At 37.2% G+C, this 19,153-nt stretch overlaps 1 protein-coding gene across 1 annotated transcript in view; it reads right to left on the bottom strand.

Annotated features, from left to right (window-relative positions):
- LOC103773504 (cortactin-binding protein 2-like) overlaps nt 1-16,274 on the bottom strand; it is a gene marked incomplete at its 3' end in the record, with an annotated part of 29,591 nt that extends 13,317 nt beyond the window's left edge. The window contains exons 1-2 of the mRNA XM_008940874.1: nt 16,215-16,274; nt 8,506-8,613 (exon numbers count right to left, since the gene is read on the bottom strand). Coding sequence (XP_008939122.1) covers nt 8,506-8,613; nt 16,215-16,274 — 168 coding nt within the window. The remainder of the gene's footprint in view (nt 1-8,505; nt 8,614-16,214) is intronic.
- Nucleotides 16,275-19,153: the final 2,879 nt, after the last annotated feature.

Consider the following 19,153-nt stretch of genomic DNA (forward strand, 5'->3'; position numbering starts at 1 on the left):
CCCCCAGGAACAGCTAATTCACTACTGAAAATACAGAGCCACAGATGAAAGGCTGCATATTTCGCAGTTATTTCAGCATCATTCTTGGTTACCCACCAAAAACCTGATGTATTATGTAGCTACTGTCATTATAACAATGATAAATGTTTTGGTATATTTTAAAGATTGCTTGACCTTCACATACACTTAAAGAATTGAAAAAGCAGTACAGAAAAGTGCATACATGACAGTTATCATCAAAATAGTTCATGTTTTCAATGAGATTAAGTGAAACTGTGTTGTTCAGCTCTTAATCATTGTTGGCCAAAATTGAAAGACAAGTTTACTAATAATAGCCTTCCACAATGCACAGCTCAGGACCTGAAACCAAACCAGCTTGAGCAGAAAATGCATTCTGCCCATTGGGGAGAAAGAGACTCCAGAAGAGCATTTTACAATGACCTATCTGGCAATTTCACAAGGAACATCCATCTGCCTTAGATTCAAGAATTATAATAATGGTAAAAAGCATTTCTGCTTTTAGAAAGTGAACATGGAGATAAATAGTTTTGTGGGGGTTTGTTTGCCTTTTTTTTTTAAATCTGGATCTAATCAACTCTTATTTCCTACTGTACTTACACAAACAACATTGGAAAAGGGCATTTATAGGTATACAGTCAACATTAGCAGGTAGTGCCGTGCAGTGCAGTGTGAACAAGTCTGTAGAGCAACACAGTCAGTACTGGGAATGTGCCTGTGGTCCCAGCACTGGGAAGCAGGTGTTACTTGGGACTAGCTCTGCTCCCAGTTAACTTCCTTCTCCTAGTCTGGGAGTGGTCTGTGAGGCAAATCAAAGCAAAGTTAGGTGGGGACAGTGCTAAGAGGGTTTTTCCAGAAAAAAAAATACACTCTTGGTCCGAATGCTAATGTAGGTCCACTCTAATAATTTATTCATACACACATACATATATATGTATGTAAAAAATGGCCTTTATCATAATGAACCCAAATATCTTATAAGCTACCCATATCACCAGAATTTTCTACCAGAATGTTCGTACAAGTAAACATTTTTGTTGTTCTTCTAAAATGCAATACTTTGCAAAACATTCAATTACATTATAGGTACTTTTAGAAAAAAATGGAGCAGAGTTTTGAAGTGGTGTTGGATTATATCATTATAGCCTTGGAAATTGAGTGTCTTTTCATTGCAGCTCATTATTTAAGAAATTTCTGAAACAATGTGATCATTTCAGAACAAATGAACCTCCTAAAAAGTATTAAAACTTTAAGGCTAGCTGGAAACTACTGAATTTCTCATAGAATTCAACACTGATATCCTAGTAGTTCTGAAATAATTAACAAGAGAGCTAGAACCTGAAAACCGGCATTCAACTTACTATGTATTATCCATTTTAAAGAAACATTGTGTAATCTACACAGTAATCACTATACCTTCTAAAAGCTGTTTTTACACATTTTAAAATCTTGTCTTTTTAGACTGGAAGCTTTTTAAGGTAAAGCAAATAGAATTGATTACTAAACTTAAACGTGGCTACAAAGTATTATTACATGCTGCATTAATTTCCATCTTTCTATCTTTTGAGGTACCTATTTCATTGCATCCATAGCCACACCCTCACCTCAACACTCCACTGCTGCTCTTCAAGAACTCATAGGCCTTGCTACAGGAAGGCAGAAATTATCTCATGTGGATTTTTTTTACATCATATATATATATATATACACACACATACATATGCATAAGGTATGATTCATTTACCCCTCTATTAATTAGCCTGCAGGCTTGTCAAAATGCTCAGATTCAGGAAGATAACTGTACTTACAACTGGGGCAGAACTAACTCCCACAACAGTTTTTTTTTTTCTTCTAGACTTTTTATAAAATTAGTGAGTCTAACTTAAATTCTCTGAGCATCAATATTAATCACATCTGATTTTCCCTAACTCCATATTGTTCAGTTCATACACAGTGCTCAATAACAGACACCACAGATCTCTGCCCTTCCTTCAACCAAGGCCCTAACAACAGTATGACTTTCCTCACCCAGCCTCCTGGTTTTATGACACTGCCTATTTCTGAAATGCTTAGCATTTAGTAAGATTTTGCAGAAACTGGCCAAAATATTCAACAGATATTGGTATAAACATATCCATAGAAAATAACTTTTTCTGCTTTAGGAAATTATAGTAAATATTAAATACAGTAGGGCTTTACAAGACTGAAGAAACACAGCCAAGTTCACCTTGTCATTCTTATACTGTCCTCTTGACCCAGCCACCACATACACAGAACCTGTTGATTTGGAGCTCACGTAAGCTCACAGAAGACATTGCTCTGCAGTAATGTCATTAATATTGTAGTCAATTTTAATTTAAAAAAAAAAAAATCTATTGTTGGTATTGGTGATTCTTTTAGCCATTTTTTAAAATAATTGGTGATTTTTCCTAACAATCCAAAGAAGTACTAAATCTATGCAGTGTGTTATATTAAAGGATCTAGTATGGTAAGAATTTGCATTTTTTTTTTTCACATTAATAATACATAACATAGAAGCAGGTATAATATTTTTATTTACCATTTACCACCTAATGAAATTTACATAGGCACAGAAAGTTATCTAAAAAGTAAACAAAAATCCCAACTAAATTGACCTTTAAAATTTTAGATGAAAAGTAACCTATTAATGATTTAACTTCATGAGAGAATCACCACTAAAAGCAGCGTTTAGTATTTGTAATTCTGCGATTGACTGCTAACACCAGCACTTCAATTCATCCTCTGAAGGTCAGTACTCTTTAAAAAATCCATTAGAAAGGAGGTAGATACAGCAGCCACTTTATGGCTGGAGAAAAACAAACAAACACAAACAAAACCAATACCTGAATGTTTTGAGATCACAATTGTGGGAGGCCAAATCTGTGTTTTGGTTATGTGGCCACATTACCTCCACATTGGGAATTTATTGTCCCCTTCTTACAGGCAGACAGTTTATTTGAATAAGGGAGACAGATGGAAGCAGCAGCTATAGTTAAGTTTTCCTCCTTTTTTAACTATACGCATTCCCAATAGCAATTAAACAGCATGTTACTTCTCATTAACAAAACTTTAATGATTTAAATGTTAATCTTCATTTGATGCTAACTGCAGTGCAACCTTGATCATGGAGCTACTATAATAAAGATATTACAGATTCAAAAAGAACCATCTGAATTCACTCGACGTAGTAAATACACAAAAATCAGAGAGCTAATGAGAAAGATTTACACAAAGATCACTTCCTTGGAGGTGAATCCTGATGCTGCTCTCCACAGCAAATTAACTGTTCATTTGGGAAACAAGTCTAGAAATTTGACCCTAAGTGTGACCAAGGCTGTGGATACTTACAGTTGCTGAACTTGTCCAGCAACTTAAATTGCTCTGGTTGATAATTACTGTAACTTCACCAAATCTGCTGTTCTCTAACTTTTAAATTCCAGACAGCTAATATTCCCCCAAAAAGAAACAGTGCTCAGATAGAGATTAATTCAGCAAAATGTTGTGAGTTCTGTATTATACAAATCAGAGTATAACAAATTTATACATGCAAAGGGCAAAAAAAATCCTCAGCTTTCTCTGTTATATCAAAGGACTAAACTACATTTACAGCAGTAGTAGGAGACGTTGATCAAGTTAGACAAAATTTCAATCACTGAAGCAGGAAGCAACAGCCCTTTTTAGAAACAGGAATGCTATATGTCCTTACGTATCTGCAACTGTGCATACTGTAAAGGAAAAACAACTTTTTGTGAAAATATAGAAGTATACTGGTATTACCTGTGTATTTCTTATGACTGCAGTTTGGATTTGAAGTTTTTGGGTTTGTTTCGAAAGCAGACTTCAAGGTATCAAAACTTGATATAAATCACAGTGGGAACTCTACATCACGCACAAAGATGCAATAAAAAGAGTTAATGACACCTTGGGTTGGGTTCTCTCTAATTTGTGTCAAGTGATAAATTAAAGAGACTTTTTTTGAGGTAATTACATCAGTACTATTAACTTCATTAAGTAAACTTCTCTTCCCTTGCGCCCCCCTCCCTGGGATTAAATTCAAACAAGATTGCTCCCCATATTCCCAAACCACTGGCCTTTTTCACTTCTATCAAAACTCGATATAAATTACAGTGGGAACTCTACAATACATCACACACAAAGATGCAATAAAAAGAGTTAATGACACCTTGGGTTGGGTTCTCTCTAATTTGTGTCAAGTGATAAATTAAAGAGACTTTTTTTGAGGTAATTACATCAGTACTATTAACTTCATTAAGTAAACTTCTCTTCCCTTGCGCCCCCCTCCCTGGGATTAAATTCAAACAAGATTGCTCCCCATATTCCCAAACCACTGGCCTTTTTCACTTCTAATTTTTATTTCTTTTATTTACACAGAATAGACAGAATGGACACTCTGCCCTGAAACAATATACAGTGGACAGGCTTAAAAACCCTTAGTTCAATCTAGGAGTAGCAAACTCTGAAGCCTTTCTTCTTTAGTCTCATTGGGCTGCACCTTTTTGAAACTAAGCTTTAAATGAGCAGAGAAGTTCTGCAACACCTTAAAAGTGCTAAATGAGGAGTTAGTAGCCATCCTCTCTGATGGCTACTAGCACCAAGAGAAATTAAACTGAAAGTCGTAAAATACAAATTCATTTTATTATACAATTAATTAATTGTAAATGAACAACCGGAAGACAAGCATCTGAAGATAATACAGTTCTGAAATCCAATGGCATTGTCTCCCTGTATATCATTCTGGACTTTAACTTCTTTCACTGACACCTCAAACTGCACATAATGCCACAGCTAAATTTTTGAATAAGGAACAAAAAGAAAACCAAACAAAACCCCAGAAGTCACAAAACCACACCACACTCAGAGGAAAAATCCTCAAGCTGCACCAGGCGAGTTTTAGATTAGATATGAGGAAAAATCTCTTCCCAGAAGAGGCTGTGAGGCACTGGAACAAGTTGCCCAGGGAAGTAGTGTCGCCATCCCTGGAGGTATTTTAAAGACATTTAGACGTGGTGCTTAGGGACATGATTTAGTGGTGACTTGGTATTGCTAGGCTAATGGTTGGACTCAATGATCTGAAAGGTCTCTTCCAACCAAAACAATTCTATGATTATACGTAAGCATCCCCTCACTTGACTTTCCACACAGTATCACACATTAGGTTTGTCTGCGGACAGAGCAGTGACGTACACAGCTAAATTTTTAAATAAGGAACAAAAAGAAAACCAAACAAAACCCCAGAAGTCACAAAACCACACCACACTCAGAGGAAAAATCCTCAAGCTGCACCAGGCGAGTTTTAGATTAGATATGAGGAAAAATCTCTTCCCAGAAGAGGCTGTGAGGCACTGGAACAAGTTGCCCAGGGAAGTAGTGTCGCCATCCCTGGAGGTATTTTAAAGACATTTAGACGTGGTGCTTAGGGACATGATTTAGTGGTGACTTGGTATTGCTAGGCTAATGGTTGGACTCAATGATCTGAAAGGTCTCTTCCAACCAAAACAATTCTATGATTATTATTTTAGACTTCTATGAGCTACGAAGTAGCAGAGTTTGTGCCATTTATAGGACTGAGGCTCAATCCACAAAAACAAAGGTGTCACAAACATTTTCTGCTTAATCTATCAGAACCCACATAAGCAAATTACACTTTCACAATATATCAAGAAGCATTGAACTGTAATCCTGAAGAGCAAATTTCTAAAGTAAGCAAAAAGAATTAATTTAAAACAAGATTTTAAAACTGTTTTAAGCAAGAACTCCACAATACATATATATACACACACACAATAAACATGACCAATAAATACAAAACACCACAAACCCAGTAAGGCACAAGTTCTAACTCTGTATCTCAGCCAAAAATACTGTTCCTGCTCCCTAGTTCTTACCCCTTAACTCTGCCAGAAATCTGTTCCATTCCATTACCAGAACTTTCCACGAGACACATTTCCAACAGATAGGCAAGTACCACTGACTGCACAAATTTTGCAAACGCTCAGTGAAACTCGGCAAAACGAGCAGAGATAAAGGCACGGACATTTACAAATGAGATAGCGAAACTGAAGTGGCTATAGGGAAAAATCTGAAATGACAACCACAAGCATGAGCAGTTATTTTCTAAGAGAAGTTTAAAAAATCCAGTTCTATAGTCTTACAAAAAGGCAAAGAAAATATAAAACTGCTTAATAAATGTATATACCATAGTGGCCGAAAACCAACAGGAAGATCACTTAGGAGGAAAAGAGAACACACACTATCTAATACAGGTCTGGAAATCATTAGGCTTTGACCTATCAGAGAAATTAGGCTTTGAATCAGCCCTGCAGTACTAGTAGGAGTAAACAAACTCCCCAAACACACACACACAGAACTTCCTAATTTTGAAACAGAGCTACACCAGCTTTTGAAATAATAACATAAGAAATCTTTTCCCTTACATGAAAACCATTTAGTATGCCAATTTGTTGAAACAAATCAAACTATCACATTTGACATAATTCACATGGAATTCTCTCATTATTCACATTTATAAAAGACGTATATTTGGCTATCTAGTAGCTTATTTTGTGCACTGCTTGGAGACTCCAGCTGCTAATACTGCTCATTTGTGGCTTCTCAAGTAAGAGGCCAGAAGATCTGAAAGTATCTTATACCAAGATATCAGGATACTGTTCTTCAGCAGGTATAACTTCCAAGTTTTCCAGTACTAGTACAGCTAACCAGGCAAGAAAATTTGGCTTCCATATGGATTTTGTCTAAAGAATTTTGATACAGAATACAGGAACTGGAAATTGATATGCAGGAGAAGAAAAAAAACCAACCAAACCAATCCAATTTTGAGTATTTTTATACTTTATGTGAAATCAAACTATTTTTATATTGGTCTATATCAGTAAACAAAACCCACTCTGTACATACTACCCATCTCAGCAGATGCAGAGGAATTGGATGTAGACTTTTTCTCTCTTGCAGCTGGACTATTCTGAATGTTTAATGTTTACTATCATTAAATGTGTACTGCATTCTTTTGTTTGTCTGTTTACCTTTTCTTTTTTCAATATATCCATTATTTGGTACACAGTGTAGTAGCTTCTTCATGAATATGTACTAGAGAAAATTGTCTGAATATTCTATTTGCACTCCTCCAAAGTTAGAAATGTCAAAAAAAAAAAAAAAAAAAGATTCTGGATGAGACACACATTATCTGCCTCTTTTACAAAACCTTTACTGGCAGTCAGGGAAAATAAGAACTCCCAGCCCAGGCAAATGAGATGATGAGAGTGGAATTTTAAAACGGCTAGGTGGAGAGGCTGTACATTTCAACATGTGCATATACCTAAAGGACAAACACCAAATAACTTCAAAGGGCAGTAATCCCCCAGAAACACATTGCTTCAAGTGTCTTATTGCCATTGCAAAATGAAAATTGTATTTTATAATAATGGCTTATACCTGTAAAGTCTTTAGGTATTAATGCAGGTACATCAATGAGAGCTAGTTTAAGGCTTCATTTTCATCAAGTGATGTGAGGTCATCAGAAAACAAATTAAAATAGAATAAAAATGCATTTACAATTGTTACTGTGACATTCCAAGTGGAAGATGTTCCCACATTACTGCATAACCATTACACATACTACTAAAATCTAGTATTAGATATATTTATTACATTGAGGTTTTGCTTTAAGAGACCTTAAAGGGCAATTTTTCTCCCCATCCAACTATAAAGCTATAAATATTTCAAACCACATAATGCTCTTTTCCCCCTTAAAACTGCAGGTCTGTTTGGCAACTCTGTTAAATTCTGTTTCAGATAAATTTTTAAATCATTACAGTAATAAAAATTTATCATCTTTTGAATAAAATGCAGTTTTGTTTGTATATTTCCAGCCAACTTTCTAAGTTGCTATTCAGACCGCAACCTTCTAAAGCAGAAAAGTAACCTCCACATGTGCCTAGCACAGCAAAAACCTAATCAGGTACTTGTGAATGAAAAAAAAAATAAAACAACCAAAACCAAAAAAAATTCCACAAAAAGTTTTCCCTCATTGGATATGTCCAATTTTGTCCCTTTTTCCATCTCACAGAAAATGAGCGCATATAGGCCATTAGAACAACTGACAAATGGACTGAAATTTCCTTTGAAGTTATTCTTTCTTTTCACAAGTAATAGACTCTACAATATAAAATAATCTAAAGAGGAAGTAATCTTACAGTTTTCATGATTATTTCACTGAAATTTTGTTGGTACTTTACACCAAAATTACATAGGATTACTGAATGGCAACAATTAAACAAGAACATATTTTGCGATTATTGAGATTTAGTCAACCTAAAACTTTAAAAATCACAAGTTAGTCTCCCACTAATAATATTCTATGTATAGTATAAAGGAAGTAAAAAAAGGGAATTTTTAAAAAAAGCAAATCACTACAACTCAGTAACTTACCCTCAAGGCTTCAATTACAAGATCCCGTGCCTCTAGTTCTCCTTCCATGACACTCAAAAGCATTCGCAGTTCTGGCTTGCTCAAGTTATCCACATCAAATTCTCTTTTCTGTAAGGAAAAAAAGAAAAATTGATGAACACACCAACTAAGTGACTGCAATAGCTGCTATAGATCTGACACAGACACAGCAGCATCCTCAAATATCTTGAAGGTTCCTCAAATATCTGTAACTGTCAAAAGTTGAGGTGGCTTGATTTGTAGTATATAAAGTCAAAACTAATAGCAAATAGTCCAGTTCTTTTTATTCAAAGTGAAGAAATTAAAAGCTCTCCAGCACAACGCCGTGTCAAATCCTGTACTATTGGAAGGAATCGACCCTGCAAAGCCTTGTGAATTATAAAAGTGAAATAGTAAAGAAACAAACTTTGTGAATAACAGTTCCCATATGCAGCCTCACAGATACGGAAACAATTCAGCAGACCTGAAATAGGACAGCAGGGGATGGCAGCAAGAGAGGGCGAAAGAACCTAAAACACAGTGCACCTACACCAGGGTAACCCTGTGCCTCACTTGCCAAAAACCACCAAGTCATCACAGGGGTGAGTGTGAAGTTTTCAAGTACAACTTGTGAAAAGACATAAAATCTTATCTCTATGCTTGATTTACAGTCCCTTTTGTTTAGCTGGAGGGTACAGTTTAGGTTTAAGAGGCACTGACAAACAACAGTTCATAGCAACAATGACTTCTCACTCCAAATTACCAACATCAGTGTAAGTCCGAGTTTCACCCCTAGCATGACAGGAGGAGTTTATTCTGACAAATAAGATCAATGAGCATGTGCATAAACACACTGTGCTGGGAAAATCAGTATGGCTTCTGTAAAACCAAATCCACCTCATGAATTGCTACTACTCTGTAACAATGTCAGTAGACAAATGGGTGAAGGGGATCCACTGAACACTAATACATTTTGATTTTCAAAAAGCTTTGGACAAGATTCTACCCCACACATTATTACAGAAACTCCTATCCAACAGTACTGGATGAAGGATAGGAAGCAAGCACTGCAGGTAACAACCACTTTTCAAGATAGAGACAGGAGTGGGGCACCTCTGGGACCAGCTTTATTCAACTTCTTCAGCAATAACCTGAAAAAAGGATAGAGAAGCAGCAGGGACATCTACTTCACGTGGGAGCTGGCACAACTTTTCACTTACATGGTTAACATTCTTACTTTGTCACTACATAAAACCCTGGTAAACATACATCTCAAGTACTGCATCAAGTCCTTCATCCAAGGTGTAGAACTGGCAAACTAAACCCATGAAGATAGAAGGATTAATTACTATATGAGGAAAGACTATGAGGCTGGAAGTCTTGATTTGGGAGGTGGGGCGAGGGGAAGGTTATGAATATTTACAAAGTCACAAAGGCAGTAGGCAAGATTAACATAAAACTCTTGTTCATCGATACCCACAATGCTAGTACAAATAGACACTTAGTGAAATTAAAGGGGGATCATTTTAAGGGAGAGGAAAAAAAAAGTTATTTGATGTGCTAGATTCAGCTGACTAGCTTGATTTCCAATATGCTACACTAGAGTCCTTGCTATGATGTAGATGTGTCTCCTAACAAAGCTCTGAGATGCAGACACTTGCCTATCTTCAGTATAAAGTAATTAGTTGCCAAATCAGCTGAACTGTGGATCTGGATATACTGTCTATTCTCTAAGAGCTCAGCTACCCAGGAGCTTAACTTTACTGAAGAAAAGCCCAATAAAAAAAACAAGTAGCATTTCTGCTTTCTCAAGGCAAGAGGAAGGCAAAACAGTTGTTCTTCCCTCAGGCTAGAAGACCACAGATCAAAACTACCCAAAAGCTGCAACTGTATTAGATTTACTCTGTGTTCCATTTTTACTTTGCAGTTAAAGTGCAGAGGTGCACAAATGGCTAGTGAGAGCTGTATGCCAGAACTTTAGCTATTTGCATCCAGCGTACACTGGACTGAGTTTCTTCATTTATGCGAATGAACAAATTGGGTCAACAAGAGAAGCAATGATTTCTATTAAGGATACCTGCTTCAGGGACAGGGCCATCCACTCTGATCAATACCTCTAGACTGAACAATAGTTATCCTCTATTTTTGCTGCCTGGGTCAGCTACTCCTCCAATCCAAAAGATACCTCTTACCCTCCTTGACAATGAATCAAGAAAAATAACCAGTTTCTCTGAGGGCTTTTTCCCAATGTATGCTGCAGCAGACTCTCACAGTGCTCCTGATAATTCTGTACAGTGCTCACCAATCTAAGGACATGTATAAAGTTAAAAGTCACTAAATATCTATAGTTCCTCATGTAATCTAGTGTCTGTAGACTGGATTTTACATTATAGGCTGCAACAGATTTCACTCCCAGCACCTTATAACCACGAAATTGAATTAGGTCAGATACCAGGACTCACCCTCCTCCTTCTGTGAACCACTTTGTAATAGCTAATAGATCAAGGACAGCAATTGATTTATTTGTATAACTTCCCTTATAATACAGAAAAACGGTCTCTGTTTTCAGATGGAAAATTAATGCAAAGATTTTTTTTTTCAAACATAGAAAGCAAGTAGTAAAAACCACAATATTCAGTAACAGCCTTTTAAGTCTCCATTCAGTGGTTTAATCACTACATCTTCTCCCTTTTCTAACATATGCTTGTTGTCTGACAAAAAAGGCACCCGAGATTTCTGATACTGGGACTAAGTTAAGAGGGGCATCCATGAAAATACAGTGCAAGAAATGTGATCCTACTCTTTTCTCCAAGGCAGCAAAGTCAGCTTGTCAGGAGTTATAACAGGGCAGCTCTCTGTCAGAAGACTGTGCATCACACATGAAAGTTTTAACTTCTGCAGTCTGCCATGAGGCATAAGCAAAAACACTCTTACGAGGCATCCTTCAACATGTGTGATGCAGCAATGAGCTTTCTGAACTAAGCACCTGATCAGTCAATTAAAGTAAATTTTGCTCACGTACACACCCTGAATTAGGGCTTATGAAAAGACAGCAATAACAAACAATGAAAAGTGCTCTCTGGTATTTTATAGATATAAATAAACACACAAAAAATGGTAATAGAAAGACATACCAAGAAGATAGACAACTTAATTCTTATATTTTTAATTTAGAAAACTTGAAGTAAGAACTAGCAAAACTGCTTCATATATGAACAGTCCTAGCATCATCAGATGAAAACCACCATGGCTCCAAAAGCAGCCAATAATGGATGCCTGGAAATCAGGACCGGAGCAAGAAAGCACATAATAATACTTCCCAGAAATACTCTCCTAGCCTCCAGCAATTTTCAGTTTATGTACCTTCTGAGCCAGAAACCATGATTTTCCACATAGTAGCCCTTGGCTGACATACCTGTTGTGAATTTGCCCCATTGCTTTTCTAATCTTTATGTAAGTTTAGCATTCACAACATCCCACAGCACAGCTACAAATTTTATGAAGAACCTTTTGCTGTCAGTCTGTTATCAGCTGCTTTTGTTTGATGCCTTCTGATTTATTAAGCACAGAAAACAATCTATGATTACCCATACTCTCCATGCTACACATTCATATCAGAGAACTCTTCACATAGAAAAAACAAAATTTCCCCAAACTGATGTCCAAAATCAAAGAGAAAAGATATACAAATAGATAAAGAGAAATTCAGAATTTAAGAGGTTTTTAGGATGAATGGGAAAACCATCATCTTTTAAGTCTTGTTTATGATTAATTTTATGCCCACTGAGGCTTATCTTATAACTTTACCCAACAAATTCTGAAACTGGAAGGATTACTTTTTTCCAGTACTTTAAAGACATGGTTGGACTTTATGATCTTAAAGGTCTCTTCCAACCTAAAGGATTCTATGATTCTATGACATCTTAGCTTTGTTCACTATGGATAAGCAACCTCGAATCTCCTCACACAGTGTAAGAGCGTGCAGGGCAGTTGCTAAAGAAGCTATGACACCTTCACCCCATGCATATCTCTGAATCAGCACTTATGGACCTACGGTGTAGCTTACCCTAACTGGACCAAAATACATAGCTAAAAGATTGAATGTGTTTTAAAGCTGTAAAAATATCTTTTGAGTACATAAAGCCACAATGAAATAAAACTATCCTTCCTCTTAAACACTCCCTGCTATCTTCTGGGGATCAAGATGTCAGTCATGTCAGGCTTACCTGAAGTTCCTAGTCAGCTGCAGCACTGTTTGCCAAAATCATTGAGAAAACCATTGTTCAGATCTAGAAAAGTAATCTTCCTAACATCTTCCAGTGGAGCAGTAAGTCTTAGATCTCCAGAAAATAGACTGCATTAGTAGCTCTTGGCTTACGTGTCATCTGGGGTTCAGCTACAATACCTCTGGTAGAGTGCCAAGCTGTAACAATTTAACCAACAATTTAGCAACTGCGTAACCGAGCCATCCATTATATCAGTTTTATAACAGAGATACATGAATATACTGCCCCAGGGTGACGTTTGGTATGTACAAGCAAAACACAAGAGAAATTTTTTCTCTGACTCTTTCAGATTTTAAAACGTCTGGTTTATTTGATTTATAAGAATGAAGTACCTGAAAAAGACTACAACTTCCTCTATGTCTGTAAAACTCCAGAGGTTATTTTTCAGATCAGTTTTGTAAGGGGCGTGTGCTGCCTGGCAGCAAGTTCGCTGACAACAGAGCAAACAGCTAATTAGCAAAAGTACATTCAGCTACCTGTGCCTGCATCACAAAAAGAATACAGGTGAAATCATAACCTGCACTGCTGAAGATTAAAAGAAGCTCTACCACAAACTGAAAACAAGACAAAAGCATCTCTTCTGCACAAGAGGAGGACAATTTAGGACAACAGTGATCAAACTGGGCAGGTACTTTCCCACCTCCATCATCTTCGGAAAAGATGGAAAGAGGATGAAGTTGGAAGGTCACTAAGAGGCACAGGAACAGCAGGGACTCTCTCCTACAGGCATAGCTATTTAGAGCAGCGATGGTAAAAATTAGGATTAAATTTATCCTACCATCCTCCCTCCAGATGAAGGGAAATAATCTTGTGAAGGACTGGCATTGCCCATAGTTTGGTTTTGCTAGCCCAGTTAATCACACTGACAACTTTGGGAACTAAGAGTAGTGTTCACTGTGCTCCTACAGCAGCTGTAAAAAACTCTGCTGCCTTCAGCAGAAGTCTGAATAAGTGAAGTATGAAAAACCACAGCTTTGTACTTTCCCTAAGCAGAATAGAGACAAAAAAACAAGTTAGCTGTGGATTAATCAGAAATGACTATGGAAAACAAGCTCCTTCCTGCAGCTACACAACCTTTTAAAGATGTAGCTGGGTAATAAACTAGGACTTGGGAAAGAAACCTGTAGAGCATAATTCAGGACTGAAGTGGGAAGACAGGCAAGAGAAGTATAAAAATAGTGACAACACATACAAAAAAGCTAACCAAAAAAAGATAAAAAAGAGAGTCCTTTTAGATGGTAAAGATGCTTACCTACATTTGTTACATATTTTGTATTCAGGTACATTAAATAGACACAAGAAGCCTCTTGAGAATTAACAAGGCAAACTTCCAAGATGATGTTCTAAGACAAATGGTTGGCTATTACTTTTTAGGTTATACAAAATAAACTTTTAATATCACGATGGCCTCGCATATGTCAGACCCATGAAACAAGGGCACCAGAGAGACAACCCCAATTCATACAGTTTTCAACACCAAGTATGTCCCCCAGGTACAACTCATCCAAGCAAGCACAAAGATCTGTTTTGACTAATTCTATTTAGTTGCCTATATAGAAGTATCTATGTCCAGGGGATCAGAGATAGATATGATTTAGGACTTAGGAGAATCTTCCAGGCCAGCTGGGATACCTGAGAGCATCACATATGGTCCACTAAAGGAAGTCCTCACGATAGGACAAAGACATCTAAAGGTAGATATGAGCTATGTAAGCTCTGTGCATAACAAGCTTTATTTCCAACAAACAACTGATTACCTCAGTCAAAACAGCCAAGAAAGCTGTTCAGCTAACCAGTCACTAGAACTGTTGGTTCATGGCTCCGCTGCCTGCGTTAGTCAGATTTCCACTCACTGTAATAGGATAGTAAAAACTGTGCACACATGTAGCCACCTAAATTCAAGTGTTTTGAACCACATCCATACCTCCAAGAGCCAGCTCACTCAAAAACAGAGAAGCTCACAGACCTGTTTCTAAAACAAGTTATTCCTTCTAACCACTTACTTCACTCTACCAACCATAAAAGGAAGTTTCAAGACCTAGCTCAACATAAACATGGGTATGTGGTCAAATGAATCCTAACCCTCTTCTAATAAATAAAACTCTGCCAACAGGGAGAGTATTAAAAGAAGTGGTTATAATATCTATACAGTATTCATGAACACTTCAGGGAAAACCACAATTTATTGCTTTGGCTATGGAGGGCTTGTTCTTTAGTCTAAAACCAAGGTGAAACTCTGTGACCCCATGCTTCTCTAGAAATTATCTGATGCAAAGATACATGTCCATTTCCCACTCCATCCAAGATTAATTTAAGAAGTAAAATGTGATGTATAGGCATGTTCTCGGCAACAGAAATAAATACGAAAGCAGAGAAATATATTTCAAGGAAAAACAATGCTGCAAAACTCACTCAATTCAAGACCAGATTCTTGCTGAAGAGAATATCATCTGATGTTAGCATCCAGGACTCAAAATTTCACACATACATGTCTAAGGGATCGTGAGGAGGCTGTACGTGCATTTAATTATGCCCATCCATTAGCTCAATGACTTTTACTGGACTGCTCACCCCATGAAGTTACATGCTTATTGTCCTCTCCTTTCCCCCAAGCACACTTCCCTTGCTTTCTGGGTTATTCAAAAGTTTTCTTTAAGAGGTATGGGGGAGCTTTTGTTTAGTTGCTGTGGGTTTTTTTGGCTTGAACTAACTGCAAAACTTTTAACAGCTTCAACATTAACTATAAATATATACTGAAAGTGGGAAATTTATTTTGGAAACAAAAAAAAAACAGCCCCCAACCCCTCCAAAAGTGGTAAGACACTGACCTTTACACATACCTAGATATTTGCAAACATGTTTTAACAGCTATAACATCTATTAACAGTCACAAAAGTACTTAGTAATTTTTTTTATTTCAGTGCAAGTTAGGTAACTAAATCTCTTTTTATGGATCTGAGCCCACAACCCTTCAATAGCCATGTCTAAACTCTTACTTAAATCTAACAGGTAATTTCTATTCAGAAAGTTGCTTTCAGATGTCACTTCTAAGGCAAACAGTATATGATTAGATCCATATGTAGGCACACACTGTTGAAGCTATCTTTAGAAGTTTTCCAGAAGCTATCTTTAAGTCTTCCAAAATTTCACACCTTACCCTGTGCTACAATAGAAACAAAAATCAATGCCTAAGAATGCTTTAATTCAGATATCACAGAGGCAATACCTCTTCCCTAAGCCTCCTTGACACCTTTGTATTTACATATCCAAGGCTTACACAGGTATTGCAAATAAACTAATCCCTTTCTTGAGTAGAAGCAGGTGCAGAGACAGACTGTTGTCTTCCTGACCGCTTTCCTTCCCATCCCCATTTCCATCTCTATTCCTATCTTGCTGTGTTGCTTCTGAAGCCAAACCAACACTTACACAACTGAAGTCAAAGCGGCTGGGAAAACAACAGGACATCCTGCAGATTGGCACCTCCATGCCGCTTCCACACATCCAGTTCACAGTATTGCCCCTCTGCACTTTACCTTTCATGACAGACAGTGTGACAAGTCGACAGTTGGAAGAGAAAGGAACATTTACAAAGTGGACTACATCCAATGGCTTTCTTTTCTCATCCCCCAGGACCTTCACAACAAGGGATGAGAGGCTGTGCCGCAGGCCATGGAGTAGAAGGCACAGAACAGGCAATGATGTACTTTGGAGTGTGGGAAGGAGAGGCAGTACAGAGGTTTGAAGTGTATCACTGCAAGATGTACTGAGACCAATCCCTCACCACAGAGGAGCAACAGGACTAAACCAGACAGAACTGTGCTATCTCTGCATCGCACCTACGTGTTGGAACAGCACAACAACGTCACCTGTCTGACGAGATGACAAGAACTTCTCTGAACAATAACCACAAACAATGCTACACTGAGAACTTATATGCAGATGAGGACACTGGTAGTAAATCAAAGTCCTTTTGCAAGTGACCATATTCTGGAATGTAATCCCTAATAAGAGATATGGTCTTTGCTTTTCTAGGGTTACGGTCTCATTTTCTGCTCCTTGCAATATTTTTCACATCAGAATCTTTCCAACTGATCTAAATCAGCCCATATGATTGATTTGATCAAGCCTTTATTTAGCATTTCACTGCATTGACCACGATGGCAGTTCTACTACAGGCATTCTTGCAGATCGATAGCGAATATACCAAATCAAGCATAATATCCAGTCACCACAGTGTCAAGGAATTTTTCTCCATTTATCATTTTTTTGTCTAATATCAATAGTTTTTTCTACAGTGCAACTTCTTTTCCTGTTATGGGACCCACATCAACCCAGACTGATCCTTTTGGGTAAGTACACATCACTCTCAGTGAAATTTTGAATGACGAAGACAGCAGCAAAATCCCTACTCAATTTCAAGGAGTCAAGATTCCACTCTACCAGCATCCTCTATATGTGCAGTTTTACAGACAGCAGAAGGTACCATCTTTCAGAGCAAGATGCTTTTGATCACTGGTCAAGCCAAATCAAACCCAGAAACCTTACTGAATAATTTCAACAAACAGGTTTGATATAACAAGCCTTTCATAGGCTTTGTTAAAGCTACACTGAAGCTATAAAGCACAACAAGCCAGCCCTCTATGCACAGCAGGCTGATGTTCAATGTTCCAACAAAAAGACTGTCAAATTGGATTATTTCTTGCTATTATATAATCATTATTGGTAGACATTATGCAGATGGGAGTCATTCAAAGATGTTTTAAAATACACCCATATGTTTTCTCTCCATTCTAGTCCAAATTGCACCAACACAATTTCAGTGGCTTCAATTCAATCAAGCTGTTCAGGTATGAAAAAGGACCAGAACCACTCCCCTGACATTTTCCCTTGTCATCCTTACCAAGAGAAAAACACCTATATTTTGTGGGAAAGAATTGGTGGGCTTACCAAACCCTGTGCTCACTAAATGCTGTGCTCCATCCAAGGAAACTCAGAATGACAAGATTATCGGCTCTGCTCCTAAATGTAACATTTAGTATCGAGGAACCCTACTGTACCTTCCTGTGATATACATCTCCTGCTTACATCAAAAAAATGACACATTAACACATTACTGTTGCAGATTCTGTTCTTACCAGTTGTACAAACAGGATTCTGAGAGAACAAAAAAAAAAAAAAGAAAAATCTAAACCTGCATAGAAAACAGTATTCCATTGTAAGTTGAAGTTTAGCATGGCCTACAAGATAATCATCTGGATTCTTACTGTCATCCAAAAAGTAAGCAAGATGATCCAATTCATAATTCTGCATTTTGAGTTTAAAGACAGAAAATAAGCTATTCGTACTAATCCTTCAAAAGGAATACTGATGCATTATATATTTTTATAAAAATCTTTTTATTGAACAGAGGAGTTATTTTTACTTCCCTGTACAAAAGATAAAACAAAATCAACAGTACAACATTTATATTGGCAAGGGAAAAAAAAAAAAGATGAAAAGGAATATTAAATATTTAATGTCTGAAGTCAAAAATAAAAGTAATTATTTTAAAAAATACCTTGTTATTGCTCAAGTATAGCTATTACTTTTGTCAGGGAACAATACGCAGGTTACTTCTAGCATCTCTTCAGTTTAAAAAAAATATTTTAAAGGCAGTGTGCAGTGTAGAGCTATTGCTCCTACCTTCCACAATCAGAACACCAAATGCCATGAGTGGTTTACACTGCACTGCCCAACAGGACAATACTAAGTGCTACTTGATTCTGAGCTACCTCTGCCTTCTTAAAGTTGAAATTTCAAGTAATGAGTATACTCAATAATTTAGTATAAATATTTTTTTAGTCAAAACTAGAGGTTTAAAGTATCTAATAGTCTTCTTTTATGAATTTTTACCTTAGTATTAATTTATGTCATGGTTATGTTACTGTTCTAAAAAACAGTGATGTTATAAATATTCACTGTGTAAGGTTTACTTTTTTCCTATGTAAAACTCAATTTCCACTGCACTGCAGAAGTTAAATACAAAAGGAAGATCAAGTGCACAGCTTGATCAGATAAAAATTAGTGCCTATTTGAAAGGAAACAAAATAATACAAAATAAAAATGCCAGCAATAACTTCAATTTCACAGAAATTAGCATGCTCTCCCTTCGGGGATCATGACCTTTAGAAACGCCCCCAGGCAAAACGCGCACCACGGTGGTTTTACTGCCTTCAACTTGGCACGTCGCTACGAGGCCGAGCACGGAGAGCTGGATTTCGGAGCCGGCCACCCCGCTATCCCGACAGCTCGGCTGTCACCGGGCGACCAACGCGGGCTGCCCGGCGCCGGTAGGTCCCCGGGCACGCCAGGTCTGGGATGCGCCG

The sequence above is a fragment of the Merops nubicus genome, unplaced genomic scaffold (assembly GCF_000691845.1).
Source record: "Merops nubicus isolate BGI_N331 unplaced genomic scaffold, ASM69184v1 scaffold12065, whole genome shotgun sequence".
In the NCBI taxonomy this organism is placed as follows: domain Eukaryota; kingdom Metazoa; phylum Chordata; class Aves; order Coraciiformes; family Meropidae; genus Merops; species Merops nubicus.